The 27,433-nt window shown below is 41.1% G+C and overlaps 2 protein-coding genes across 2 annotated transcripts; one reads left to right on the top strand and one right to left on the bottom strand.

Moving 5' to 3' along the window:
- Nucleotides 1-77: 77 nt before the first annotated feature.
- LOC115139950 (calcium release-activated calcium channel protein 1-like) lies at nt 78-16,700 on the top strand. Its single transcript, XM_029677856.2, has 2 exons — nt 78-346; nt 13,771-16,700. Exons 1-2 carry the CDS (start codon nt 233-235, stop codon nt 14,326-14,328), a joined length of 672 nt encoding a protein of 223 aa, XP_029533716.1. The 5' UTR covers nt 78-232; the 3' UTR covers nt 14,329-16,700.
- LOC115140565 (rho-related GTP-binding protein RhoF-like) lies at nt 16,697-27,433 on the bottom strand. Its single transcript, XM_029678901.2, has 6 exons — nt 27,346-27,433; nt 19,075-19,225; nt 18,713-18,800; nt 18,273-18,382; nt 17,797-17,931; nt 16,697-17,301 (listed from the first exon to the last, which is right to left on the bottom strand). The coding sequence occupies exons 2-6, from the start codon at nt 19,207-19,209 to the stop codon at nt 17,146-17,148; spliced, it is 624 nt and encodes a 207-aa protein (XP_029534761.1). The 5' UTR covers nt 19,210-19,225; nt 27,346-27,433; the 3' UTR covers nt 16,697-17,145.

Genomic DNA, 27,433 nt, shown 5'->3' on the forward strand with positions numbered 1-27,433 from the left:
ACTAGACACACAACCCACAAAGAAATGTTCATAGGCGCACTACAACTTCCGCAAGAAGGGAAATAGAAACAACATTGGATTGTGGGTAGTATCGTGTCATTTCCTGACTTAGTTTAGAAGTACAATTGTATGTCAAGTCGCATGAGTCCGCAGCGCGTGTATTTTTAATCGACTCTTCAACTTGGAAGAACTACAGGTTGACTGATTGAAAAGTTATTACCAGTAGCCAGCAATGAGTTTGAACGAGCATTCGTTGCAAGCTCTGTCTTGGAGAAAACTTTACTTGAGTCGAGCAAAGCTGAAGGCTACGAGCAGAACTTCAGCTCTCCTGTCGGGTTTCGCAATGGTGAGTACCAGGACCCAGTCATATGGATTGGAGCGGATGACAACGTTGACAAAATGTAGTTATGACGCACTATTTCGTAAGACTACACCTACCGGTAGACTATCCTACCAGCCCGGTCTCATAGACGACGTAACATAGTAAACGTAAATTATAGTAAATCAAATTAGTATGATTTGCAGCCTGGTCTCAGATTAGATGTAATATAGTCAAAGTAAATCAGAGACATTCAAAATAGTATTATATGTTACGTTTGGTATAGTTATATAAGACAGCTGGTTACCTAAGGCAAAAATGAATGTAGGGTTGTTGGATGGGTGGGTGTATAACGCAAGTTCAAATCTTATTATGGACAACTTTAGCATTTTAGCCAATTAGGAACTTTTGAACTACTTACTACTTTGCAACTACTTAGCATGTTAACTAACCCGTCCCCTAACCTTAACCCTTTTAGCTAACCCTTTAACCTAACACCTAAACTTAACCCTAACCCCTAGCTTACCAATCATAAGCCACCTAACTAATGTTAGCACCTATTCCAATTTGTTAGGCAGGTGGCTAACATTAGCATAACAAATTTGAATTAATAATTGAATTATAACACAAATTTATAACATATACTAATTGTAATTTGTAACATATCATACGAAATGTATGATGGACAGCCACACATTTGAATACATACCATATGAAACGTAACATACTAATTGGAGCGTCCTCGATTCACGTTTACTATGTTATGTCTACCCATGAGTCCAGGTTGCAGCATCCTACCAGTATTTGACTACAATGCTGGATAAACCAAGACTGTTTTGATTGAAAATAACCGGCAAACATATTTAACGATATGCATTAGGCCTACAATTAAATGTATTTCTGTATGAAACTGGTTACATTGCAATTTTGATGCATAGATTTGCATATGCATAGTTGAGTGCATTTAAATGTCTCTGCAAGTTAAACCACTATGCAAGGCCAGATGCAAATTAAAGATGGCATTAGTGAGTCAAACCTTAACCTGCCACAAGTAAACTGCAGCAAATCTGACAGTCACTCACCCAACAGAAAGTTGGACCCAGTACAGTTGTCAGCTGGTCAAAAACGCTAGGCTAGGCTACATCTTCCTGTACAGTCCTGCACCCAATAGAGCACATATGTCAGAGTCAAGGCCCGCGGGCCACATCCGGCCCGCAAGAAGGTTTTTTACGGCCCCTGGGATGATCTTGATTTATTATTAGAACCGGCCCGCAGCAAGCCGGCAGCCCGCAGATCTTTTACACGCACCAATACTACATTTCCCACAATGCAAAGGTGACGCACCGAGCAGTAGGCTGCTTCATTTCAATATTTATTGGCACAGCAGTCGTCAGCATCACAGTAAAATTAACTTTCAGATACCCATCAAAAATGGCAAAACGGAAGGTGGATACTGAGAACCGGGGGTTTCAAACAAGGTGGGAGTCGGAGTATATGTTCACGAAGGTAGCTGGAAAACCTGTGTGTCTTCTGTGTGGAGAAAGTGTGGCGGTACTGAAAGAGTATAATCTGAGACGACATTATGAAACGAAACACGCGGACAAAAACAAGAATATGGACATGGAACAAAGGCTACAAAAGGCAGAGGAATTAAAACGAGGCCTCAAATCGACAGGCTCTGTTCAAAAAAGCCAAATCACAAGGCCAGGCTGCTGTCAAGGCCAGTTTTATTTTGGCAGAAGAGATCGCTAAATCAGCCCGGCCATTTACGGAGGGGGATTTCATCAAAAACTGCATGATTAAAGTTTGTGACGAAGTTTGCCCAGAAAAAGGCAACTCTTTTTTAAATGTGAGTCTGAGCAGAAACACCATTGCCGAGAGAGTAGACCAGTTGTCCATCAATCTAAAAGAGCAGCTTGTGAAAAAGGGAAAAGATTTTATTGCATATTCCTTGGCTGTGGATGAGAGCACCGACACAACATTGCCCAGTTGTCAATTTTCATCCGCGGAGTGGACTCCAACCTAAGCGTGACAGAGGAGTTTTGGCTTTACGTCCTATGCATGGCACAACTACGGGGCATGATTTGTATGAAGAGGTGTCAAGATGTGTAAATGAGATGGAGCTGCCTTGGGAAAAACTCGTGGGTTTGACAACCGACGGAGCACCTGCGATGTGTGGACACAGGAGCGGACTGGTGGCGAAGATACGGGAAAAGATGCAAGAGGAAAACGCGACAGGTGAGCTGACAGCTTATCATTGTATCATACACCAGGAAGCGTTGTGCGGTAAAGCCTTGAAAATGGAGCATGTAATGAGCATCATCACGACAGTTAACTTTATCAGAGCCAAAGGTTTGAATCACCGCCAGTTCAAGGCATTTCTGACGGAGTTAGAAACGGAGCATGGTGATTTGCCTTATCACACAGAGGTGCGATGGCTAAGCCAGGGAAAGGTGCTTCAAAGATGTTTCGAGCTAGGAGATTTGTCTGTTCTTGGACAGCAAAGGGAAAGACACAACACAACTCAGACGAAATGTTTCTGTGTGAAATGGCTTTTCTGTGTGACATTACGACATCTGAATGCAATAAACTTGCAGCTGCAGGGTCGGGATCGTGTCATCTCTGATATGTACAGTACAGTGAAGGCATTTAAAACCAAACTGACTCTGTGGGAGACGCAGATGCGGAAAGAAAATGCCACTTTCCCAGCTGCCAGACCATGAAAGAGAAGCTCTCTACCAGTGCGTTCCCGAGCACACAGTTGATAAAATAGGTATGCTTGCCGCTGACTTTCGACGCCGATTTGCTGACTTTGAAGCACAAAAAAGCAGGTTGGAACTGCTCGGTAACCCATTTGCTGTTGACGTGGAAAGCTCACCACCAAACCTCCAAATGGAGTTGATTGACCTCAATGCAATGATGCACTGAGGGCAAAATATGCGGCAGTGGGTGCTGCGGAGTTCGCCTGTTTCCTCCCGGCACAATGCCCCAGCTGCGCATCCAGGCTGCTCAAACGTTGTCTATGTTTGGCAGCACATACCTGTGTGAACAACTGTTTTCTTTGATGAACCTGAACAAAACATCACACAGAAGTCGACTTACTGCTGAACACCTCCACTCAATTCTGAGGATTTCTTCAGCTCAGAGCCTTACCCGAACATTGATGAACTTGTGGAAAAGATGGGACACCACCAAGTATCACCCTCAACCTCAAACAAGTGAACATTACTGTGCAATCACATATTTAGAGTTTTTACAGTTCAAGTTTAAAAGTTAAAATTTAATATTTGTTTTCACTGCATGTTACTTCTCCTTAAACAAAGTGTTGTTTTTGATTAATAGATTTTTGCACTTTATTTTTTTGTATTTCAATCCAATTATATTTTAAAAATATTTCAGTTGAGTGGATGATAGAAAATTGCTATTATTGTTTTTCTTTGAAGTAAATTTAGCCCACTTTTGCTAAAATAGAAAATATAGTCTACTGATGGTGCCTTGAATACCGGTTTCTTTCATTTAATGTTCATGTTATGGGGATATTTATATAAAGGAAATTTGTCTTTTGTGTCTGTTGAAAATTAAAGATTACTGACAGAGCCATAAGAAAATATTGCTTTATTTATCTGATCATATTGTAATATATTTGTTAGGTTTTCAGTAGGTTCAATTAGGTTCACTAGACTATATGCGTCATTTAAAAAAATTTCAATGAACATTCGAACAGTCCGGCCCTCGTCTTGTAGCTGATTTTTTTATTTGGCCCTCCGTCCATTTGACTTTGACACCCCTGCAATAGAGGGTTGCTAGGTGATGTACGACGCCTCCTGGCGGCCATGTTTGGAAGACCACCGCATCAGTTCTTCTGACAATAACAGCTTAGTGTCTACCCCAAGCTGCATGATAAGTGTCTAAAACTACACTGCTCAAACAAAATAAAGGGAACACTTAAACAACAAAATGTAACTCTAAGTCACACTTCTGTGAAATCAAACTGTCCACTTAGAAAGCAACACATGCTGTTGTGCAAATGGAATAGACAACAGGTGGAAATTATAGGCAATTAGCAAGACACCCCCAATAAAGGAGTGGTTCTGCAGGTGATAACCACAGACCACTTCTCAGTTCCTATGCTTCCTGGCTGATGTTTTGGTCACTTTTGAATGCTGGCGGTGCTTTCACTCTAGTGGTCGCATGAGACTGAGTCTACAACCCACACAAGTGGCTCAGGTAGTGCAGCTCATTCAGGATGTCACATCAATGCGAGCTGTGGCAAGAAGGTTTGCTGTGTCTGTCAGTGTAGTGTCCAGAGCATGGAGGCGCTACCAGGAGACAGGCCAGTACATCAGGAGACGTGGAGGAGGCCGTAGGAGGGCAACTACCCAGCAGCAGGACCGCTACCTGCGCCTTTGTGCAAGGAGGAGCAGAAGGAGCACTGCCAGAGCCCTGCAAAATGACCTCCAGCAGGCCAGAAATGTGCATGTGTCTGCTCAAACGGTCAGAAACAGACTCCATGAGGGTGGTATGAGGGCCCGACGTCCACAGGTGGGGGTTGTGCTTACAGCCCAACACCGTGCAGGACGTTTGGCATTTGCCAGAGAACACCTGTGTTCTTCACAGATGAAAGCAGGTTCACACTGAGCACATGTGACAGAGTCTGGAGACGCCGTGGAGAACGTTCTGCTGCCTGCAACATCCTCCAGCATGACCGGTTTGGCAGTGGGTCAGTCATGGTGTGGGGTGGCATTTCTTTGGGGGGGCTGCACAGCCCTCCATGTGCTCGCCAGAGGTAGCCTTACTGCCATTAGGTACCGAGATGAGATCCTCAGACCCCTTGTGAGACCATATGCTGGTGCGGTTGGCCCTGGGTTCCTCCTAATGCAAGACAATGCTAGACCTCATGTGGCTGGAGTGTGCCAGCAGTTCCTGCAAGAGGAAGGCATTGATGCTATGGACTGACTCGCCCGTTCCCCAGACCTGAATCCAATTGAGAACATCTGGGACATCATGTCTCGCTCCATCCACCAACACCACGTTGCACCACAGACTGTCCAGGAGTTGGCGGATGCTTTAGTCCAGGTCTGGGAGGAGATCCCTCAGGAGACCATCCGCCACCTCATCAGGAGCATGCCCAGGCGTTGTAGGGAGGTCATACAGGCACGTGGAGGCCACACACACTACTGAGCCTCATTTTGACTTGTTTTAGGGACATTACATCAAAGTTGGATCAGCCTGTAGTGTAGTTTTCCACTTTAATTTTGAGTGTGACTCCAAATCCAGACCTCCATGGGTTGATAAATTTGATTTCCATTGATAATTTGTGTGATTTTGTTGTCAGCACATTCAACTATGTAAAGAGAAATTCTTATTAAATACTTTTTTCATTCAGATCTAGGATGTGTTATTTTAGTGTTCCCTTTATTTTTTTGAGCAGTGTACTTAATTCAACACCATGGTAAATTATTGTGCAGTATTTGGCTGCTCTAACAAGGCCAGAAAGACAACGTGAAAAAATATTTTTACAGATCATGAAACACCAAGGAGAATAAGACTCAAAAACTGTCAAAAAGCAGAGACACCTTTTTCCCGTCAAGACCTGAACTCGGACAGCTGTTAGTACAGGAGCTGCTCTGATCTTTTCATCATTGGAAGAAGCTAATCTCTGCTTCAGTTGCATAATGCCAAGGGGCCATTGCAAATGCCCATAAGGCTAATGTCACCATACTGATGGTCCAGTGGTTCCCAACTCCAGTCCTCAAGTAACCCCAAAAGTACACCTTTTTTATTTATGTCCTGAACAAGCAAACCGGATTCAACTTGACAACTAATCGTCAGGCCCTCAATGAGTTGAATCAAGTATGTTTGTCCGAATCAGGTATGTGTGCTGTTGGGTTGTATTCGAGGACTGGAGTTTGGGAAACACTGCTGTAGGCCTATGGCTGCATTGACATAGCCATTATCATCAGCTTCAAAAGGGGTTCACATGGCTGTCCCTCTCTCTGGATATCAATCAAATAAAACTATTTGGGGTGCTTACAACTGATCAAAAAGGTCATGTTCATTTGAGATTACAACACAGCAACACAGACAAGTCAGAGACAGATTCCCTTCCCCTCTTTATTGCAGGATTGTGATCTGTGATTAACACTGACACTAGTTCATCTTGTATAATAGTTCAGTTAAATTTAAACACTTCACTTCGAAGAATCAATACTTTGACTATATGAAATAAAAAGTGTATGGGTAAGCTAACTCGTATGTAAAGGTTTAGACATTTTAGTAATTAGTTCCTTAGGCTATTATTATGAAAGCATCATTTCATCTTTACAAAAAAGTCAATACCAGAGGTAGCCAACCTCACACCACTGATCCCTATTCTCCTTGGTGAGCAGACTTCTATTCCAGCCCAGCAAAAGCACACTTGATTATCAACTAATTTGGTTTGAGAAGTTGAATCAGGTGTATTAGTGCTGGGCTGGAATAGTAGGGTTGGCTGCTCCAATTGTAATAGGTTTTATTAATTGTTTGACTTTTTTGAAACTTTTTATTTACAACATTTACACACAACACATGGTATACAAGGATGTACCCTTATTATCTTGGGACGTTCATTGGGACCTCTTCATCTGCATACAGGTTTTCACAGCTTGCTTTATCTGACGACAGAAAACATCACAAAGAAACAGGCTTAATCATACTCAAATAAGACGACACTGAATGTTATGTTTCTATATCTATATATCCGTGCTTTTACACCTGCATTGTTTGCTGTTTGGGGTTTTAGGCTGGGTTTCTGTACAGCACTTTGAGATATCAGCTGATGTACGAAGGGCTATATAAATACATTTGATTTGATTTGATATCTCTCTTTCCCCAGTTTCTCTCGCTAGGGACTGGAACTCGAATCTTTTCATAATGTCCACCTACAACAGTACATACCCTATCCAGAGTAGCCTACTCTATCCCTTTGACAGCTGGTGCCGTTAATCCTTCTACCCTCTTCCATGCCATGGCTGTTAGCTAGCTAGCTACAAATGACTTTCGAGTTGATGATGATGATGATAAATACAGTGCATTCGGGAAGTATTCAGACCCCTTGACTTTTTCCACATTTTATTACGATACATCCTTACTCCAAAATTGATTCATTGTGTCCCCCCCCCCCCCCCCCCCAATCAACACACAATACCCCATAATGACAAAGCAAAAACTGTTTTTTAGAAATTGTAGCATGTATTCTAAACTGAAGATCATGATTACCTGCCGCCATGGGGCGGCAGGGTAGCCTAGTGGTTAGAGCGTTGGACTAGTAACCGGAAGGTTGCGAGTTCAAACCCCCGAGCTGACAAGGTACAAATCTGTCGTTCTGCCCCTGAACAGGCAGTTAACCCACTGTTCCCAGGCCGTCATTGAAAATAAGAATATGTTCTTAACTGACTTGCCTGGTTAAATAAAGGTAAAATATATATTTTTTAAATTAGGTGATTATTGGAGTCAGATGTGTTAGCTGGGGCAAAACTGTGACACTGAAGTTGCCCACCCCTGTTTTAGTCAGTACTTTGTTGAAGCACCTTTGGCAGCGATTACAGCCTCAGGTCTTCGTGGGTATGACGCTACAAGCTTGGCACACCTGTATTTGGGGAGTGTCTCCCATTCTTCTCTGCAGATCCCCTCAAGCTCTCATGTTGGATGGGGCTTGTCGCTGCACATCTATTTTCAGGTCTCTCCAGAGCCGTTTGATCATGTTCAAGTCCGGGCTCTGGCTGGGCCACTCAAGGACATTCAGAGACTTGTCCCGAAGCCACTTCTGCGTTGTCTTGGCTGTGTGCTTAGGGTTGTTGTCCTGTTGGAAGGCGAACCTTCACCCCAGTCTGAAGTCCTGAGCGCTCTGGAGCAGGTTTTCATCAAGAATTTCTCTGTACTTTGGTCTGTTCATTTTTCCCTCAATTCTGACTAATCTCCCAGTCCCTGCTGCTGAAAATCATCCCCACAGCATGATGCTGCCACCACCATGCTTCACCGTAGGGATGGTGCCAGGGTTCCTCCAGATGTGAACGCTTGGCATTCAGGCCAAAGAGCTCAATCTTGGTTTCATTAGACCAGATAATCTTGTTTCTCATGGTCTGAGAGTCTTTAGGTGCCTTTTGGCAAACTCCAAGTGGTCTGTAATGTGCCCTTTACTGAGGAGTGGCTACTGTCTAGCCACTACCATAAAGAGTGCTGCAGAGATGGTTGTCCTTCTGGAAGATTCTACCATCTCCACAGAGGAACTCTGGAGCTCTGTCAGTGACCATCGGGTTCTTGGTCACCTCCTTGACCAAGGCCCTTCTCCCCCGATTGCTCAGTTTGGCCAGGCGGACAGCTCTAGTAAGAGTTTTGGTGGTTCCAAACTTCTTCAATTTAAAAATGGAGGCCACTGTGTCCTTGGGGACCTTCAATGCTGCAGAAAAGTTTTGGTACCTTTCCCCAGATCTGTGCCTCAACACAATCCTGTCTCGGAGCTCTATGGACAATTCCTTCGACCTCATGGCTTGGTTTTTGCTCTGACATGCACTGACAACTGTGGGACCTTGTATAGACAGGGCAAACTACCTGCCCTGTATGACACCTACAGCATCCGATGTCACAGAAAGGCCAAAAGCGACAACAACCTAAGCCACGGCCTGTTCACCCCTCTATTTTCCAGAAGGCGATGTCAGTACAGGTGCATCAAAGCTGGGACTGAGAGACAGAAGCTTTTTTTTCAATCTCAAGGTGACTTTTAAATGGCCATCACTAGCCGACTAACACCAGGTTACGCAACCCTGGACCTTAGAGGCTGCTGCCCTATATACATAGACTTGGAATCACTGCTACTTTAATAATGGAACACTAGTTACTTTAATAATGTTTACATACTGCTTTACACATCTCATAACAATATACTGTATTTTAGTCAATGCCACTCCAACATTGCTTTATCTAATATTTATATATTTCTTAATTCCATTATTTTACTTTTTAGATTTGTGTATTGTTGTGAATTGTTAGATACTACTGCACTGTTGGAGCTAGGAACACAAGTATTTCGCTACACCCGCAATAACATCTGCTAAATTTGTGTATGTGACCAATAAAATGTGCTTTTATTACATTGTGTGCCTTTCCAAATCATGGCCAATCAATTGACTTTACCGCAGGTGGACTCTTGTCAAGTTATAGAAACATCTCAAGGATGATCAATTGAAACAGGATGCACCGGAGCTCAATTTCAAGTCTCATAAGCAAAGGGTCTGAATACTTACAGTACCAGTCAAAAGTTTGGACACACCTACTCATTCCAGGGTTTTTCTTTATTTTTCCTATTTTCTACATTGGAGAATAATAGTGAAGACATAACTATGAAATAACACATGGAATCATAACAAAAAAAGTGTTAAACAAATCAAAATATCGGTGATTCTTCAAAGTAGCCACCCTTTGTCTTGATGACTGCTTTGCACACTCTTGGCATTCTCTCAACCAGCTTCATGAGGTAGCCACCCGGAATGGATTTCAATCAACAGGTGTGCCTTAAGTTAATTTGTGACCCGATTTCAGGAAACTATGTGTATGTCGCAAGTCACGACTTCACAGGAGAGCTGTTTGAACGTAAAAAATATTTTCTTAACAAAATGTTTTTTTGGGGCAGAAATGCCTTCTCGAACATGTGAACTTTCAGGTGCCTTTTAATAACACGTTTTTATGCCATCTATAAATACAAATAAAGAAGTTAAATTACCAGCCTAGTTGGTTTAGCCAAAGAAAAAGTCAGTAACCTTCTCGCTAGCCATGATTGGCTGAGATAATGAGTGGGCTGGACATGCCGAGAGAAGTTTCAGATTGTTCAGCAGCGTAGCATCTTGTCTATAAAATGAGCTGCTCGTTATGCGTAGATAATTCTTTCTACTGCAGTTTTTTAGGAGAATGGTCTAATGCCTCCCATCAAAAAGAGAGCTGGCCCAAGCAAGCAAAGGCAGCAGCGCAGTCATCAACTACATGCACCATTTCTTCACCAACTACAGAGTTGGGGAAACACGTGTGGACGATGTTTGTCTCCATGTGCAGTTGCAAACCGTAGTCTGGCTTTTTTATGGCGGTTTTGGAGCAGTGGCTTCTTCCTTGCTGAGTGGCCTTTCACGTTGTCTATATAGGACTTGTTTTACTGTGGATATAGTTACTTTTGTACCTGTTTCCTCCAGCATCTTCACCAGGTCCTTTGCTGTTCTGGGATTGATTTGCACTTTTCCCACAAGTGCGTTCATCTCTAAGAGACAGAACGCATCTCCTTCCTGAGCGGTATGAAGGCTGCGTGGTCCCATGGTGTTTATACTTGCGTACTATTGTTTGTACAGATGAATGTGGTACCTTCAAGATTTTGGACATTTCTCCCAAGGATGAAGCAGACTTGTGGAGGTCTACAATTGTTTTTTTCTCAGTTCTTGGCTGATTTTCCCATGATGTCAAGCAAAGAGGCACTTGGTTTGAAGGTAGGCCTTGAAATACATCCACAGGTACACCTCAAATTGACTCAAATGATGTCAAATGATGTCAATTAGCCTATCAGAAGCTCCTAAAGCCATGACATAATTTTCTGGAATTTTCCAATGAGGTTTAAAGGCACAGTCAACTTAGTGTATGTAAACTTCTGACTCACTGGAATTGTGATACAGTGAATAAGTCTAAACAATTGTTGGAAAAATGTCTTGTGTCATGCACAAAGTAGATGTCTTAACCGACTTGCCAAAACTATAGTTTTGGTGGTGTGGTTGAAATTGGTGGTGTGGTTGAAAAACGAGTTTTAATGACTCCAACCTAAGTGTGTGAACTTCCAACTTCAACTGTATATATAAAAATGAATATTGTTATGTAGTCGTAACATGATTTTGTGACATACGGTCACATGTATCGTTGCGGTATCAAGTGTCCACCACACAAATTTATGGCGCATCCACATAAATATGGCGCATGAATCTGTTTATGTACTGTACATGTGCACCTCACTCAGGTTTCAACTCAGTTTGCATGGCCTTATCACATAGTATCCCATACATAAGTTAAGTGCATGTGTAACAGTATGCTAATGTACTGGTGTGAAGGCATTTGGGCAGTGGCCAAAAGTACTTAGGTAAAACTACTATCTGTACCTTATTTATATTTTTGGCAACTTTTACTTCACTGCATTCAGAAAGAAAATGTACTTTTTACTCCATACATTTTCTCTGACACCCAAAAGTACTTGTTATATTTTGACAGGAAAATTGTCCAATTCACACTTATCACGACATCCCTACGGCATTTGATCTGGCAGACTCACTAAACACATGCTTTGTTTGTCAATTTTGGAGTGTGCCCTTGGCTATCCTTCAATAAACCATTTTTTTTAAATAAAAAAAAGAGATTGTGCCGTCTTGTTTAATATAAGGAATTTGAAATGATTTATACTTTTACTAAAGTATGACAATTTAGTACTTTTTCCACCAGGTTGTGGCTGGGTGTTTATATTATTTCTTTCACATGACCCATCAATTCAGACAAGTGTGTCTGGGTAAGCATCATCTAATATTTATAAACTATTTTTATCTGGACACTTTCTGTTTACCTGGATTTTTTCCTTGTAGGCTACCACCATTTTTAGTCTTAATCTTTACTACACTACTCACTGTTTAGCACATGACCTCATGTGAATCCTTAAAGAGATGGGCGGAGCTTGCTTAAGAGGGTGTGAACAATGCTGAATGGGGGCGTAGACAAAGGAGAGCTCTCCAGTAGGTACCAAAAATTCAAGGGCCCTTTTCTCAAAAGTGAGTTAACAAATGTATCAACATTCAAAGCAAAATTACTTTCCCATTGTTCCAAAAAGCATGCTGTGTATAATATACCATTTTGTAGTTCTGAGTCTACTTTTATCCAATGTTAAAAAAAATACAACAAATTTTGCTACATAAGACCGAAACCAGGTGGTGAGTCATTTGTGGATTTTCTTTCCTTAATGCATTTCAGCCAATCGGTTGTGTAATACAGAAATGGCCCTATTTGGTAAAAGACCAAGTTCATATTATGGCAAGAACAGCTCAAATAAGCAAAGAGACGACAGTCCATCATTATTTAAGACATGAAGTCAGTCAATCCGGAAAATTTCAATCTTTGAACGTTTCTTCAAGTGCAGTCGCAAAAAAACATCAAGAGCTATGATGAAACTGGCTCTCATGAGGACCTCACAATAGGAAAGGAAGACCCAGTTTCCTCTGCTGCAGCCCAAATAAATGCTTCAGAGTTAAATAAGACATCTCAACATCAACTGTTCAGAGGAGACTGTGTGAAGCAGGCCTTAATGGTCGAATTGCAGAAAAGAAACCACTAAAGGACATCAATAATAAGAAGACTTGCTTGGGCCAAGAACACAAGCAATGGACATTAGAACAGTGAAAATTTGTCCTTTGGTCTGATGAGTCCATATTTGACATTTGATTCCAACCACCGTGTCTTCGTGAGACGCAGAGTAGGTGAGTTGATGATCTCCGCATGTGTGGTTCCCATGTGACGCTTTGCTGGTGACACTGATTTATTTAGAATTCAAGGCACACTTAACCAGCATGGCTACCACAACATTCTGCAGCGATATGCCATCCCATCTGGTTTGCGTTTAGTGGGACAATAATTTGTTTTTCAACAGGACAATGACCCAAAACACACCTCCAGGCTGTGTAAGGGCTATTTGACCTAGAAGGAGAGTGATGGAGTGCTGCATCAGATGACCTGGCCTCCACAATCACCCGACCTCAACCCAATTGAGATGGTTTGGGATGAGTTAGACTGCGGAGTGAAGGAAAAGCAGCCAACAAGTCCTCAGCATATGTGGGAACTCCTTCAAGACTGTTGGAAAAGCATTCCAGGTGAAGCTGGTTGAGAGAATTCCAAGAGTGTGCAAAGGTTGGCTACAAGATAGCTAGCTAATACGAATTTAGCTAGCTGGGTGGCGATATTTAATTCACTTCACTTATACTGAATAGCTAGCTAACTAGCTAATAATACAGTACATTTTTTATAATTTTCTAAATATATTTACTAAAGTGAATAGGTTCTTCCACTGCCTATATTCTGGGTGCTTAGGAAAAAAACGAAATAATGGGAAATCTTCCTGAATTGTTTTTCGCTGGTAGCGAAACACAGCCAGCCATGTGGACGATTGGGGGACACAGGGCAACAAAGTTCCACCAGACTGACTGGTCTTCCAACATGGCGCCCTGTGTGGTTGCTACGTGATTTGTAACAACTGCAACCCCTCTATAGAGAAAAAACATGGAATTGTCACATGCAGTGGTTGAGCTTTAAATTACATCATTGTCTTTGTTCAGATTGTTCTGATTCCTCATCCTGTTTGCACGTCGCTTTTTCAGTCAAGCTGTAACCGTGTGAAATCGTGTCTCTTTCAGGTGGCTATGGTGGAGGTACAGCTGGAACAAGATCATGTGTATCCCCAAGGGCTGCTGATAGCCTTCAGCGCCTGCACCACTGTCCTTGTGGCAGTGCACCTTTTCGCCCTGATGATCAGCACCTGCATCCTGCCAAACCTGGAGGCTGTCAGCAATGTTCACAACTTGAACTCGATCAACGAGTCGCCCCATGAGCGCATGCACTGCTACATTGAGCTGGCCTGGGCCTTCTCCACTGTCATCGGCACCCTTCTCTTCCTGGCAGAGGTGGTTCTGCTGTGCTGGGTCAAGTTCCTGCCCCTCAGTCCCTCAACTGTTAAAAATAGCACCGACAATTATGGAAGGGCGGCAGCCATTGTCTCCACCTCCATTATGGTGCCGTTTGGACTGGTTTTTATTGTGTTCGCTGTGCACTTCTACCGCTCTCTAGTGAGTCACAAAACTGACCGTCAGTTTCGGGAGCTGGAGGAGCTGTCCAATATCACCCGGCTGCAGAACCAGCTAGACTACAGGGCGGAGACAACCAGTCTGCAGCCCTCCTCCGTCGACTTCCCCTGACGGGAGCACACACAAGTAGGGAGTTGGAGCAGTACACAGCTGTAAGAAATGTATTATTGACTTGTTTTTTTTGTATCTATTTGCATGAACACCATGAGAAAGGATACTTTATATAGTAAAATCATTTCTTCAGATGTTTTGTATTGGGATTTGGACTCTGCATTAGGCATTTTTCTACTTGTGTAAATAGTTGGAGAGGTCAGAAGAATTTGCTTTGTATTGTTCACTAGTTTGGACTCAAGCCACTTTTAAAAAAAACTTTGCTGCATGTCTGTCTTCCTTATGGCTTCAGAAACAGATCTGAATAGCTGAATGTGAGTGAGCATCTGTGTGAAATTGGTTTTTAAATGTTTTGTATGTCATTATAGATATTTGTAGTTATGTCACATACACAACTACACTAAGTTCTGTCTAAGGTGGCTGGGGAACACAGTGTAGGATGAACATACTGTAATAACATTTTGTGAAGTAGTCGGATTTTAATTTAACAAAATGATAACCGGCCAATTTCCATGAAAGGAAAACTGGTCAGAGCATAATATGTAATAACTGCTGTTATAGTAGGGAAAAGCAGAATTTAGATTTTTTTAGTCCGTCTGGAATATATACCTCATATTTTAACATTTCAAAGTCAGTACAATTGATCAGATTTGCTCTGATGGTCATTTGATGAGTTAATGTATTTTAAGCATGCTACTGTTACATGATAGACAAATACAAGTGTGGAATTTGAAATGTACACTACCGTACAAAAGTTTGGGGTCACTTAGAAATGTCCTTATTTATGAAAGAAAAGCTAATTTGTCCATTTTAAAATAACATCAAATTGATCAGAAATACAGTGTAGACATTGTAAATGTCAGATTTTTTATAGAATATCTACATAGGTGTACAAAGGCCCATTATCAGCAACCATCACTCCTGTGTTCCAATGGCACGTTATGTTAGCTAATCCAAGTTAATCATTTTAAAAGGCTAATTGATCATTAGAAAACCCTTTTGCAATTATGTTAGCACAGCTGAAAACTTGTGCTAATTAAAGCAATAAAACTGGCCTTCTGTAGACTAGTTGAGTATCTGGAGCATCAGCAGTTGTGGGTTCGATTACAGGCTCAAAATGGCCAGAAACAAAGCCCTTTCTTCTGATACTCGTCAGTCTATTCTTATTCTGAGAAATTAAGGCTATTCCATGTGAGAAATTGCCAAGGAACTGAAGATCTTGTACAATGCTGTGTACTACTCCCGTCACAGAACAGCGCAAACTGTCTAACCAGAATAGAAGAGTGGGAGGCCCCAGTGCACAACTGAGCAAGAGGACAAATACATTAGTGTCTAGTTTGAGAAACAGATGCCTCACAAGTCCTCAACTGGCAGCTTCATTAAATAGTACCCGCAAAACACCAGCCTCAACTGCGAAGAGGCGACTCCGGGATGCTGGCCTACACTACACTGTATTTCTGATCTTTTTAATGTTATTTTAACAGACCAAATGTGCTTTTCTTTCAAAAACAAGGACATTTCTAAGTGACCCCAAACTTTTGAACGGTAGTGTATTTGTTTAACCTTTTCCTCTACATTATGTAATTATTAGACAGGTTGGTTGGGATATGGTTCCCAGTTCCTCATGTCAGGCTGAAATACCACCTTCAATGTGAAGTACTTTTCTTAATTGTAAAGCTGTTTGTTTTGCATTTATGACAAATCACAAGTAGCTTCTTTTAAAGGAAATACTTCAAGCTAGAGGGCAAATTAATAAATGCATTTTTATGGAGGCAATATCTTCAGATCTTTGTCGTCGACCTTTTAATGTGATCCAAGTGCACATATTTACTTTCATCAAATAATGGCACATGATCTTCTGTTTTTATTATTTATGAGTCAATTGTGAAGTGTTCTCTATTTTGTATGGTCCACCAACCAAAGGACATCCAGCCAACTTGACAACTGTGGGAAATATTGGAGTCAACCCAACTCTTTCGACACCTTGTAGAGTCCATGCCCCAACAAATTGAGGCTGTTCTGAGGGCAAAAGGGGGGGGGGGTGCTATTCCATATTAGGAAGGAGTCCTTAATGTTTTGTACACTCAGTGTATACTGTATGATGATTGTAACATCCCCCTTAGAGGCCAAGATTTGTAAGAGGTCTTTGAGTGCCTGGGGCTTATGAAACCCCACACAGTTTACACTGCATTGTCTGGTGCCAAATCATTATCTTATACTGTAAATCTGTTACATTGTGGTGAGACTCCAAAAGGCAGAGGATTGGATTGATATGACCTCTTTATTAGACAATCAAATATACAAAATGCACAATGATTATGTTATGCATAACAACCCTATGCCTACTGAATAAAGAATAATAAGAAAATCCATCTTATGTTGCTTCATTTATTCATATTAAAGTTTTAAATACTTATACGAGATGTACTTTGAATTACTGTTAGTCAACCTTCTTTTGAATGAAAAATATTGAATGCATCAATATGGAAAACAATGGTACCTTCAATTATTTGCAATGTCCTGCTCATGTATGCTCAAATTGTTGAAGACCCAATTTCCTTATTTGTGGGTCTATAACTTGAAGGCATTGTCAGTTTCTTTGAAAGAAATACATTTAGAAGATATGTCAAGAGTTAGCAGGAAGGAAAACCACACAAAGGAAGTGGGTTAGCACAGGGTAAAATGAAGTGGACACGCAGCATCAAAAGTGTAAGAGGACTTGTCGTAGGGAGGAGTCATCTGTGTTTTCCCTGAGAGTATAGGTCTAGAGCACTGTCTATCAGGAGCTCACGGTGGGGGATAGCATTATCTCTTGGGTCACAGAAAGGCACAGAATCCTTTCCATTTTGCCTTCCTTGTTGCTGCAATGGCTCGTTTGATAGCCTCTCTGAATATGTCCTCCACATTCTCCTTGTATTTGGCTGAACACTCCAAGTAGAGGTCAGCGTTGATCTTCCTTTTGGTCTCTTCACCCTGCTCAGATGGAGGAAAACATTTTAAAAAGTGATATTTTTAATTGAGAGGCACCAACAAGACATTACATAACTATTCTGAGCTAAATCTTCCTGTTGAGAGTTTCTGATTTCAAATAGAAAATATTGCATGACATTAAAAGGTTCCCTGCCTGACACGAACTAGCCAAAAATAAATGTCAGATAAATACATTTAGTCCAGGAGAAAGGGTGATTCAGAATTGTGATTATCACTCACAGATTTGGGGTGAGTGGGGGTTTGCATTGTCATTACGGACATTAACATAATCTCATCACTGCTATTGATCTTTTGAAGGTGTTTTTGGTTCAACCCTTCTGATCAAAGTCTACCTTTCCCAACAAACCACCCTAATTCAACCACTTGTATTGCATTTTCAATAAACCCAATACTAATGACATATGTAAATTGTACGGCAGATATACAGTATATTCAATGTCTATAAATTATACATAAGGCTATGTAGGAAATCTCTACCTGGATGTATGTGATGGGGTTCTCGCCTGAAGACCACAGTTTCTTTGCCAAGACCTTGTCTTTCCGCAGGTCTGTTTTGCATCCTACCAGTATAATGGGCACACCACGGCAAAAGTGATGCACCTCGGGGAACCACTGAAAGATATGCTAAACAGAGTTAGATATTCTAAACATTCTATGTCATGCAGTGAAAATACATGTATAGTCAGTGGGATCTTTGTACAGTCCATAGAATAATCCGTGAGGGTGACTGCATCTACTTTGCAAAACAAATTTACCATGAACCTGATAAATACTTGCTTGAGCAAGTATTCAAATATATTTCTGATTGTCAGCTGACATTGTCACCCATCTTCAGGTACATTAATTATGTTGTAGATGTCATGAAACGTATGGCACTGTATGTTAATGTTTCTTCCTCCTTCTGTGGACTGAAACAGACAGAAGAGCAGTAAAGTATGAAGAGAGTGCAGTACCTTGATTAGCAAATTGTCATAACTTGAGGGGCAAGTGACATCATAGCAGATCAATATCAGGTTGGCACTCTGATAGGACAGAGGGCGTAATCGGTCATAGTCCTCTTGACCTGAAATAGATGGATGTGTATTATTAATCTGTCATGAAAATCGCATAACCAAAAAATCAAATAAAAACTAGTTGGCTACTTAAATCAATGCCAGCCTCATCGGTTATTCCTTTATCTTTATTTAAAATCTACTATGACTCTCCTGAGTCACTCTCACTTAAAGTACATTATGATTCTTTAACAACCAGAGGGTGTCTGTTACTGCATTTCTAAGATACTGTAGATCTGACTACTTATGAGCACAACACGCCCACTAAAGACTCAGGATACCTGTTCAGCCAAGTGTTAGTGCACTGGTGCTCTCAAAAGCATGGATATGTAAGACCTGACCTGCAGTATCGTAGATGTTCAGACGAAACTCAGCGCCTCTGTACCTCACGTTGGCGACACATTTTTCAAACACAGATGGTACATATTTCTGAAAGATAGACAAAAATTGAGTTACGTCCAGTTTTTTTTAATGTTATTTCAGAGATGGTAGCTAAAAAGGTTGAAGTTAACTTAGCTCTTTTTGTCATCTCATGTGCATATATAAATTGTGTTGTCACTTACATTCCTCACAGTAATTTGTCTACATGCAGAGTAATAATAGTACCTGAATAAATAATGTAAATAGATTGCTTTTTCCCTGAAAAGTGTAAATAGAGAAGAGAAGCAGCCAGCTGATGAGCTGGCTTTGTCAGTTGTCTTACCTCTGGAAAGTCTCCTTTAGTGCAAACCTGGAGTAGGGAGGTTTTCCCACATCCACCATCACCTACTATCACAACCTTAAACTCCTCTCGCCTCCTGGTATGCCCACTGCTCCCCCCTGACATGTTCTGTAGCATGCTTCTCTCTGAGAAGCTAGATGAAAATGTGGCAAAAGAGCCTCCACTTGTTGAAGGAGATAATGGAGGCAGACACTTGAGATAACAATAAATTGCACAAAAACCTGAGTAAAAACTAGCTTAACCTAGTGATTTACTAGCACTGGACTACCGGTCCATTGTCACCTTCTACCAGTGGTTTTAAGGAGGCTCCTCTTGATTGAGTACCTACCCCTCCTATAAAAGAAACCCCCCTTCTTTCCTTTCCTGAATGGACACATTACCAACACCTTATCAAGGAACACAAAAGCCAGAAAAGATTGAATTAAAAAGGAAGATTAGCCTATCGACCTGACAATCTCTTGTTCATTAGTTGCAGAACTAAATCAACTGTTAGCAAGAGAGTGAACAAATGGAAACGCTTAATCTATGTCCTGGAAACCAGCCAAGTAGCATTATGGCTATATGGTAGAATTGGCACTGTTCCTCCCTTTCAAAACAGATTGAATTCATGTCACCTACTGGATCAAATGTTAAGGGATGACATACATTCAGATAGTAGATCCTTTATGTGCTAATGTATAGTGTACTTGTTTGTAGAATCCAATAAGCCACATTTTTCTCTGCTACTGCACGGAGCGCCAAGTCTAGGACCAAAAGGCTCCTTAACAGCTTCTACCCCCAAGCCATAAGACTGCTGAACAATTAATCAAATGGCTACCGGACCATTTACATTGACGACCCCCCCCCCCATTTGTTTTGTACACAGCTGCTACTCACTGTTTATTATCTATGCATAGTCACTTTACCCCACCAACACGTACAAATTACCTCGACTAACCTGTACCCCCACACATTGACTCGGTACAGGTACCCCTGTATATAGCCTTGTTATTTTAGGGTGTTTAGTGTTACCACTGAGCTTTCAACCATTTTAAAACACAACAACATTCAAATTGGAATACAATGTGAGATATTTTCTATTTATACAGGAACTTAGTGTTATCACTGTGCTTCATCTAATAGCACAACCAAATTACCTGGATTGCAGTTGAGATTAAATTAAAAGTACATGGTGCAAGTGATCAATGCTGTTCAGATTATTACAGCAATTGGGAAGATCTCCACAGACCTGTGACCTTTGCATGCTATCTTGAACAAGCATGCTTTCAATGACTACATAAAAATATATTTATAGACAGTAGGCCTCAAAATGTGGCCGTGGATGTGTTACTTATTTTAAGGTTGGGTAATTACTGTTACATCAGCTTCTAAGATATATTACAAAAATATTATTGAGTCGTGTTTGGTTGACAACACAATCAAACATTTAAAGGCTCAATGTAGCTGTTTTTATCTCAATATAAAATAATTTATTGGTAACAATTAAGTACCTTACTGCGATTTAAAACAATTAAAATGGTCAAAAAGATCTTCATAGTAAGAAAGCAATTTCTCAATAAATAATTTTGTTATGATTGTATGGGAGTGGTCTGAGTGGAGAGGGGAAAACTAAAAATGTGCTATTATTGTCCACCAAAACAGGCTGAAATTTCAGGACGTAATTTCAAACAGCTCTTACACTAAAAGGGTATTATCATGAAGCCTTTTCAGAATTTCACACTATTATTCCAACCTCAGTGTGGAAAGACACATAGGTTTTTGACTGCAATGGACCTTTAAATGATATCGAATGCTTGAATAGTTTCATCTGAGCCACTGGCTTAATCCTATTCTTCAACTTCTATGTTTGGTTTAGTTGGAGACCTGAAGCCAACATAACTTGTCGACAAGTTAACAAATGACAGGCTAATAGGCTATTTACTATATTGCAAAAGTGATTTTGAATTGTGTTTGGTTGACAACAAAATCCAGTTTGTCTACAAATTATTAATTTACATGTTGGATTCACGTCGCCATCTCAACCTAGAATCAAAGTTAAAGAATAGGACCGGATCAAGTCAAACTTTATTTAGTCCTATTCTGTAGCCCTTTACACTTATACCCATATATGGGTTGAAAATGGCAGACTTGGAGACTAATACGCTCCTATATTGGAGCACAGTAACGTGCTATATACTGTATAACGCCAGAGCTCAGGCTCTGCGCTTCACAGCTCTGTATGGGTTTTGACTGACAGCACCGTTCATGACAAGTTGCTACCATCCCTCCCGTTAATTGGCCAACTTTTGCTAAATGTTTGCTGTCTGAGTGAGGAAAATTTTTGTAAATTATGAGGAATCAATGTATTTTGAAAGATGAGACGTTGACAATTATAATAAATACCACTTTGATGTTATACAAGCAAGCCAAACCCCTGCGAGTCCAAATGTGCACGTCCCAAATCAAATCACATTTTATTTGTCACATACACATGGTTAGCAGATGTTAATGCGAAACGCTTGTGCTTCTAGTTCCGACAATGCATTTCAACGTTTATGATCGCTTATGTTTGATGTACAGTTAAAAGATGACGTGGGGTTATACCCTAGGTTTCCCTGAACAGAATGAGCCTGTTTGTAGTATGGTGAAGAAAATTTGATTTAGTACTATTCTGTAGCCCTTTACACTCGTACCCATGTGGTTTGAAAATTTCGGACTTGGACACTGATACGCACTTACGCCACTTCCACGCATCTGAGTTCTCTCATGACTCCATTCTATTTGCACCTAAATTATGAACTGCTTTTCTGAATTGCCTTGTGAAAGCCTAGCACTGTAAAATCGTATTTTTGAACTTAGCTTGTCTTCCCTGCAAACAATAATGAGTCATTAGGATGTCCCCGGGACATCACTAAATGGTCACCTAAAGTCATCAGGATGTTGCGTCCCAGTATCCTGGAGGTTTTGTATAGTTCCCGGTTTGTCTTGGGGGAGGTTTTTAGGACTTTCTTGGGATGTTGTGTCATCATGGCCCCTGAACATTTTTGGGACGTTGTGTCATGACCCCCTGGAGGTTTTTGTCTAGCTCTCGATTTGTCCCAGAGACGTCACCTAATGGTGACAGAGAAACATTCTCCCCCCCACCAAAAAAAAGGTATACACCGGGCACGCACATCCTAGTACACATCACCCCTCATTACTGTCATCAAGCCTATCAAGGCCCTGATTGGTGAACCACTGATCCAGCTTTGTTTACATGTCCTTACCTGGTATTTGAACTCACAATCTCTTGGTTCACAGCATGGCAATCTTCCTGCTACACCACCATGTCCATCACTGACAGATTTCACCTGTAGGCCTATTCCTACACTTTGCACTTCAAAGTAAATCTCAGCTCTGTTAAAACACACTGAATAAATCATAGACATAGTGTTTCAGGAGTAATATTAAAAGAGAATAATATGCCCCACCAACATTAGACAAATATTTTGAAAACTCTAACTGAAATATAGTGGTGGAAAAAGTACCCAATTGTCATACTTGAGTAAAGATACCTTAATAGATAATTACTCAAGTAAAAAGTGACTCACTCAGTAAAATACTACTTGAGTAAAAGTCTAAAAGTATTCTTTCTTTCGGGATGTAGTGAAGTAAAAGTAGTCAAATCTAAATAGTAACGTACAGATACCCCAAAAAAACTGCATAAGTAGTGCTTTAAAGTATTTGTACTTAAGTACTTTACACCACTGCTGAAATACATTAATGAAAGCAATGAGAGAATAGTCAGATTACTAAAATAAATATTTATACACACACACACACAAAAGTATGTGGACACCCCTTATATTTTGGGATTTGGCTATTTCAGACACATCGTTGCTTACAGGTGTATAAAATTGAGCACACCGCCATGCAATCTCCATAGACAAACATCAGCAGTAGAATGGCCTTACTGAAGAGCTCAGTGACTTTCACTGTGGCACAGTCATAGGATGCCACCTTTCCAACAGTTCGTCAAATTTCTACCCTGTGAAGTAGAAACCTCTAGGAGCAACAACAGCTCAGCCACGAAGTGGTAGGCCACACAACACTCACAACCAAGTTCCAAACTGCCTCTAGAAGCAACATCAGCACAATAACTGTTCGTTGGGAGCTTTATGAAATTATTTCGAATGCATAGTGCCAACTGTAAAGTTTGGTGGATGAGGAATAATGGTCTGGAGCTGTTTCATGGTTCGGGCTAGACAACTTAGTTCCAGTGAAGACAAATCTTAATGCTACAGCATACAGTTACATTCTTGTCAATTCTGTGCTTCTAACTTTGTGGAAGGCCCTTTCCTATTTCAGCATGACAACGCACAAAGCGAGGAATACAGAAATGGTTTATCAAGATCAGTGTGGAAGAACTTGACTGCAATGCACAGAGCCCTGACCTCAACTCCATCGAACACGTTTGGAATAAATAGGAACGCAGACTGCGAGCCAGGCCTAATCATCCAACATCAGACCTCACTAATGCGCTTGTGGCTGAATGGAAGTGAGTCCGCTCAGCAATGCTCCAACATGTAGTGGAAAACCTTCCCAGAAGAGTGGAGGCTGTTATAGCAGCAAAGGGAGGGACCAACTCCATAAGCTGATGATTTTGGAATGAGATGTTCGACGAGCAGGTTTCCACATACCTTTGGTCATGTAGTGTAGCAAAAGAGTGCAAGCTGCACTGCTAAGTGCAGAGACGTATTATAGGTAATGAAATTTTACAGACTTTGTGGCACAGCACTAAGAAAAGCATACCCCAAATCCACAGGTTGTGAGTTCAAATCCCAGGTGTGGTCATAATGAAAAATCAGTACTAAATGATCATGTATTCATACTGTCATTGATGAAAGAGGAACACTATTTTAGCTGAACAGCGTACTCCTTACAGTGGGGCAAAAAAGTATTTAATCAGCCACCAATTATTCAAGTTCTCCCACTTACAAAGATGAGGCCTGTCATTTTCATCATAGGTACACTTCAACTATGACAGAAAAAATGAGAAGAAAAACAAAATCCAGAAAAATTCATTAAAAATCCTACAATGTGATTATTTGCAAATTGTGGTGGAAAAAAAAAAAAAAAAATCAGTATTTGGTCAATAACAAAAGTTTCTCAATACTTTGTTATATACCCTTTGTTGGCAATGACAGAGGTCAAACGTTTTCTGTAAGTCTTCACAAGGTTTTCACACACTGTTGCTGGTATTTTGGCCCATTCCTCCATGCAGATCTCCTCTAGAGCAGTGATGTTTTGGGGCTGTTGCTGGGCAACACGGACTTTCAACTCCCTCCAAAGATTTTCTATGGGGTTGAGATCTGGAGACTGGCTAGGCCACTCCATGACCTTGAAATGCTTCTTAAGAAGCCACTCCTTCGTTGCCCGGGATGTGAGTTTGGGATCATTGTCATGCTGAAAGACCCAGCCACGTTTCATCTTCAATACCCTTGCTGATGGAAGGAGGTTTTCACTCAAAATCTCACGATACATGGCCCCATTCATTCTTTCCTTTACACGGATCAGTCGTACTGGTCCCTTTGCAGAAAAACAGCCCCAAAGCATGATGTTTCCACCCCCCATGCTTCACAGTAGGTATGGTGTTCTTTGGATGCAACTCAGCATTCTTTGTCCTCCAAACACGACGAGTTGAGTTTTTACCAAAAAGTTATATTTTGGTTTCATCTGACATTCTCCCAATCTTCTTCTGGATCATCCAAATGCTCTCTAGCAAACTTCAGACGGGCCTGGACATGTACTGGCTTAAGCAGGGGGACACGTCTGGCACTGCAGGATTTGAGTCCCTGGTGGCGTAGTGTGTTACTGATGGTAGGCTTTGTTACTTTGGTCCCAGCTCTCTACAGGTCATTCACTAGGTCCCCCTGTGTGGTTCTGGGATTTTTGCTCACCGTTCTTGTGATCATTTTGACCCCACGGGGTGAGATCTTGCGTGGAGCCCCAGATCGAGGGAGATTATCAGTGGTCTTGTATGTCTTCCATTTCCTAATAATTGCTCCCACAGTTGATTTCTTCAAACCAAGCTGCTTACCTATTGCAAATTCAGTCTTCCCAGCCTGGTGCAGGTCTACAATATTGTTTCTGGTGTCCTTTGACAGCTCTTTGGTCTTAGCCATAGTGGAGTTTGGAGTGTGACTGTTTGAGGTTGTGGACAGGTGTCTTTTATACTGATAATAAGTTCAAACAGGTGCCATTAATACAGGTAACGAGTGGAGGACAGAGGAGCCTCTTAAAGAAGTTACAGGTCTGTGAGAGCCAGAAATCTTGCTTGTTTGTAGGTGACCAAATACTTATTTTGCACCATAATTTGCAAATAAATTCAATGTGATTTTCTTTCTCATTTTGTCTGTCATAGTTGAAGTGAACCTATGATGACAATTACAGGCCTCTCATCTTTTTAAGTGGGAGAACTTGCACAATTGGTGGCTGACTAAATACTTTTTTGCCCCACTATACGTTAACCCCCCGCCCATACCATTTCATTACTTATAAAATGGTAGGGGACACCTAGGACCATCACATGACAAAAACCTCCAGGGGAACATTACACAACGTCCCAAGAACATCATTTGGGACGTCTCCGGGACAAACCGTGAACTACACAAAACCTCGAGGTGACCATGAAAAAGTCCCAAGACCATTCAGGGGACCTCCAAGGGACCATTAAACAACATCCCAAGAACGTCCTCTAGTCGCCCCCGGGACAAACCAGGAAAGAGACAACCTCCAGGGGACCATGACACAAGGTCACAAGAATGTTCAGGGGACAAAGCGGGAACTATAAAAAGGTCTCCCAGAGAACGTTCCCTTAGGACCATCACATTACGTCCCAAGGACTAGTAAAATGAAAGTCCTGAGAACGTCCCTAAAAAGGTCCTGATGTGGTCGTCAGTGATGTCCAGGAAATGTACAGGGAACTAGACAAAGGTCTCCCAAAGAACGTTCCCCTGGGACCATCACGCAACATCTGGAGGACTAGTAAAATTAAAGTCCTGAGAACGTCCTATAAAAAGGTCATGATTAGGGTCCTCAGTAACATCCTGGTAATTTACAGGGAATTTCAATAAGGTGCCACAGTGAACATTCCCTTGGGACCATCATGCAACGTCCTTAGAATGTTCTCAGAATGTTCTCAGAATGTCAGTGGGATAACTTCGCGTCAAAACCCTTAAGGGACCTCATGGGAACATCGCCGAATGTCCTCAGGACATTCCCCGTTTTCTGGGATGTTGGCAATAGAACGAGCTTTCAAACTATGCCCCGACTGTTTTTTCAACAGTAATTGTGTAAAAGGCAGGGATGCAGATCTGTGTTTAAAAGAAAAAGGTGTTTTCTTTAGTTCCTCAACGGCACAGCAAGGAGAGCTCAGAAAACCACCTAATAGTTGAAGACTCTTCGAGTCATAAAAGTGCATTGAAATTATTTAGGAACTGTGCACACGTTGAAGAGGTGTGTGACCACTTGGATACACCAGTTAGATCTCACTGAAACCCTTAAACGTTTTGTCTCATGTTGCACCTACCCCCAATTTTCCAAGAACATTCTTATCATGTTACAGAATGTATCCAGAATATTTACAGATTTTGTAAATCAACAAATGCGGCAAAAAGTACAGTACATCTCAAATGCACATTAAAATCAACAGTGTAATGTTTGGTTTCAGTCTTGTGTCAGGTGAACTGTTGTGTATTGAACTTTGGTCTAATCATTTTTCCATAATCGTCAAACTTCATTTTCAATTGCTACCATGCTTATGAGTTTCAGATTTATTTCTGTAAGAAACATTTCAATTTATCCCTATAGGCTAATTCCCATGAGTATAAGGGGTTATTAACTTAGAGACATAAATCCAACATATTAAATATTCATTTGTATACAAAATGGAATTAAAGCCAGACTAAGTCAGTGGCACAGATGGAACTATCCAAGCAGAAGATACAGTACATATCCCACAAATGTTGATATTATGTTGTGTTGACAACCAAATCCAAAATTAAATAAAAATGTTATGTCACATGCTTCGTAAACAACAGGTGTAGACAACAGGGGAATCCTTACTTGGCCCTACCGAACATTAGAGAGAGAGAAAAAAAAGAGAACTAAGAGAAAAATAATAACGCAAGGAATAAATACACAATGAGTAATGATAACTTGTTTATACACGGGTTAGCAGTGCCGAGTCGATGTAATTGAGGTACATACGGTGCCTTCAGAAAGTATTCTTACCCCGTGACTTCAGTGGAGGCTGCTGAGGGGAGAACGGCTCATAATAAAATGCTGGAATGGAGCGAATGGAATGTATTTGATACCTGTC

The sequence above is a fragment of the Oncorhynchus nerka genome, linkage group LG13, assembly GCF_034236695.1.
Source record: "Oncorhynchus nerka isolate Pitt River linkage group LG13, Oner_Uvic_2.0, whole genome shotgun sequence".
Lineage (NCBI taxonomy): Eukaryota > Metazoa > Chordata > Actinopteri > Salmoniformes > Salmonidae > Oncorhynchus > Oncorhynchus nerka.

What these genes read in the sequence shown, in the direction of transcription:
- LOC115139950 (XM_029677856.2), top strand. Translation starts at nt 233, where the DNA reads ATGAGTTTGAACGAGCATTCGTTGCAAGCTCTGTCTTGGAGAAAACTT. An exon ending in TCCTGTCGGGTTTCGCAATG is followed by an intron (nt 347 to 13,770) that starts GTGAGTACCAGG and finishes TGTCTCTTTCAG; the next exon opens with GTGGCTATGGTGGAGGTACA.
- LOC115140565 (XM_029678901.2), bottom strand. Translation starts at nt 19,209, where the DNA reads ATGCTACAGAACATGTCAGGGGGGAGCAGTGGGCATACCAGGAGGCGA. An exon ending in ATGACAATTTGCTAATCAAG is followed by an intron (nt 17,932 to 18,272) that starts GTACTGCACTCT and finishes CATATCTTTCAG; the next exon opens with TGGTTCCCCGAGGTGCATCA. An exon ending in ACCCCATCACATACATCCAG is followed by an intron (nt 17,302 to 17,796) that starts GTAGAGATTTCC and finishes CCATCTGAGCAG; the next exon opens with GGTGAAGAGACCAAAAGGAA.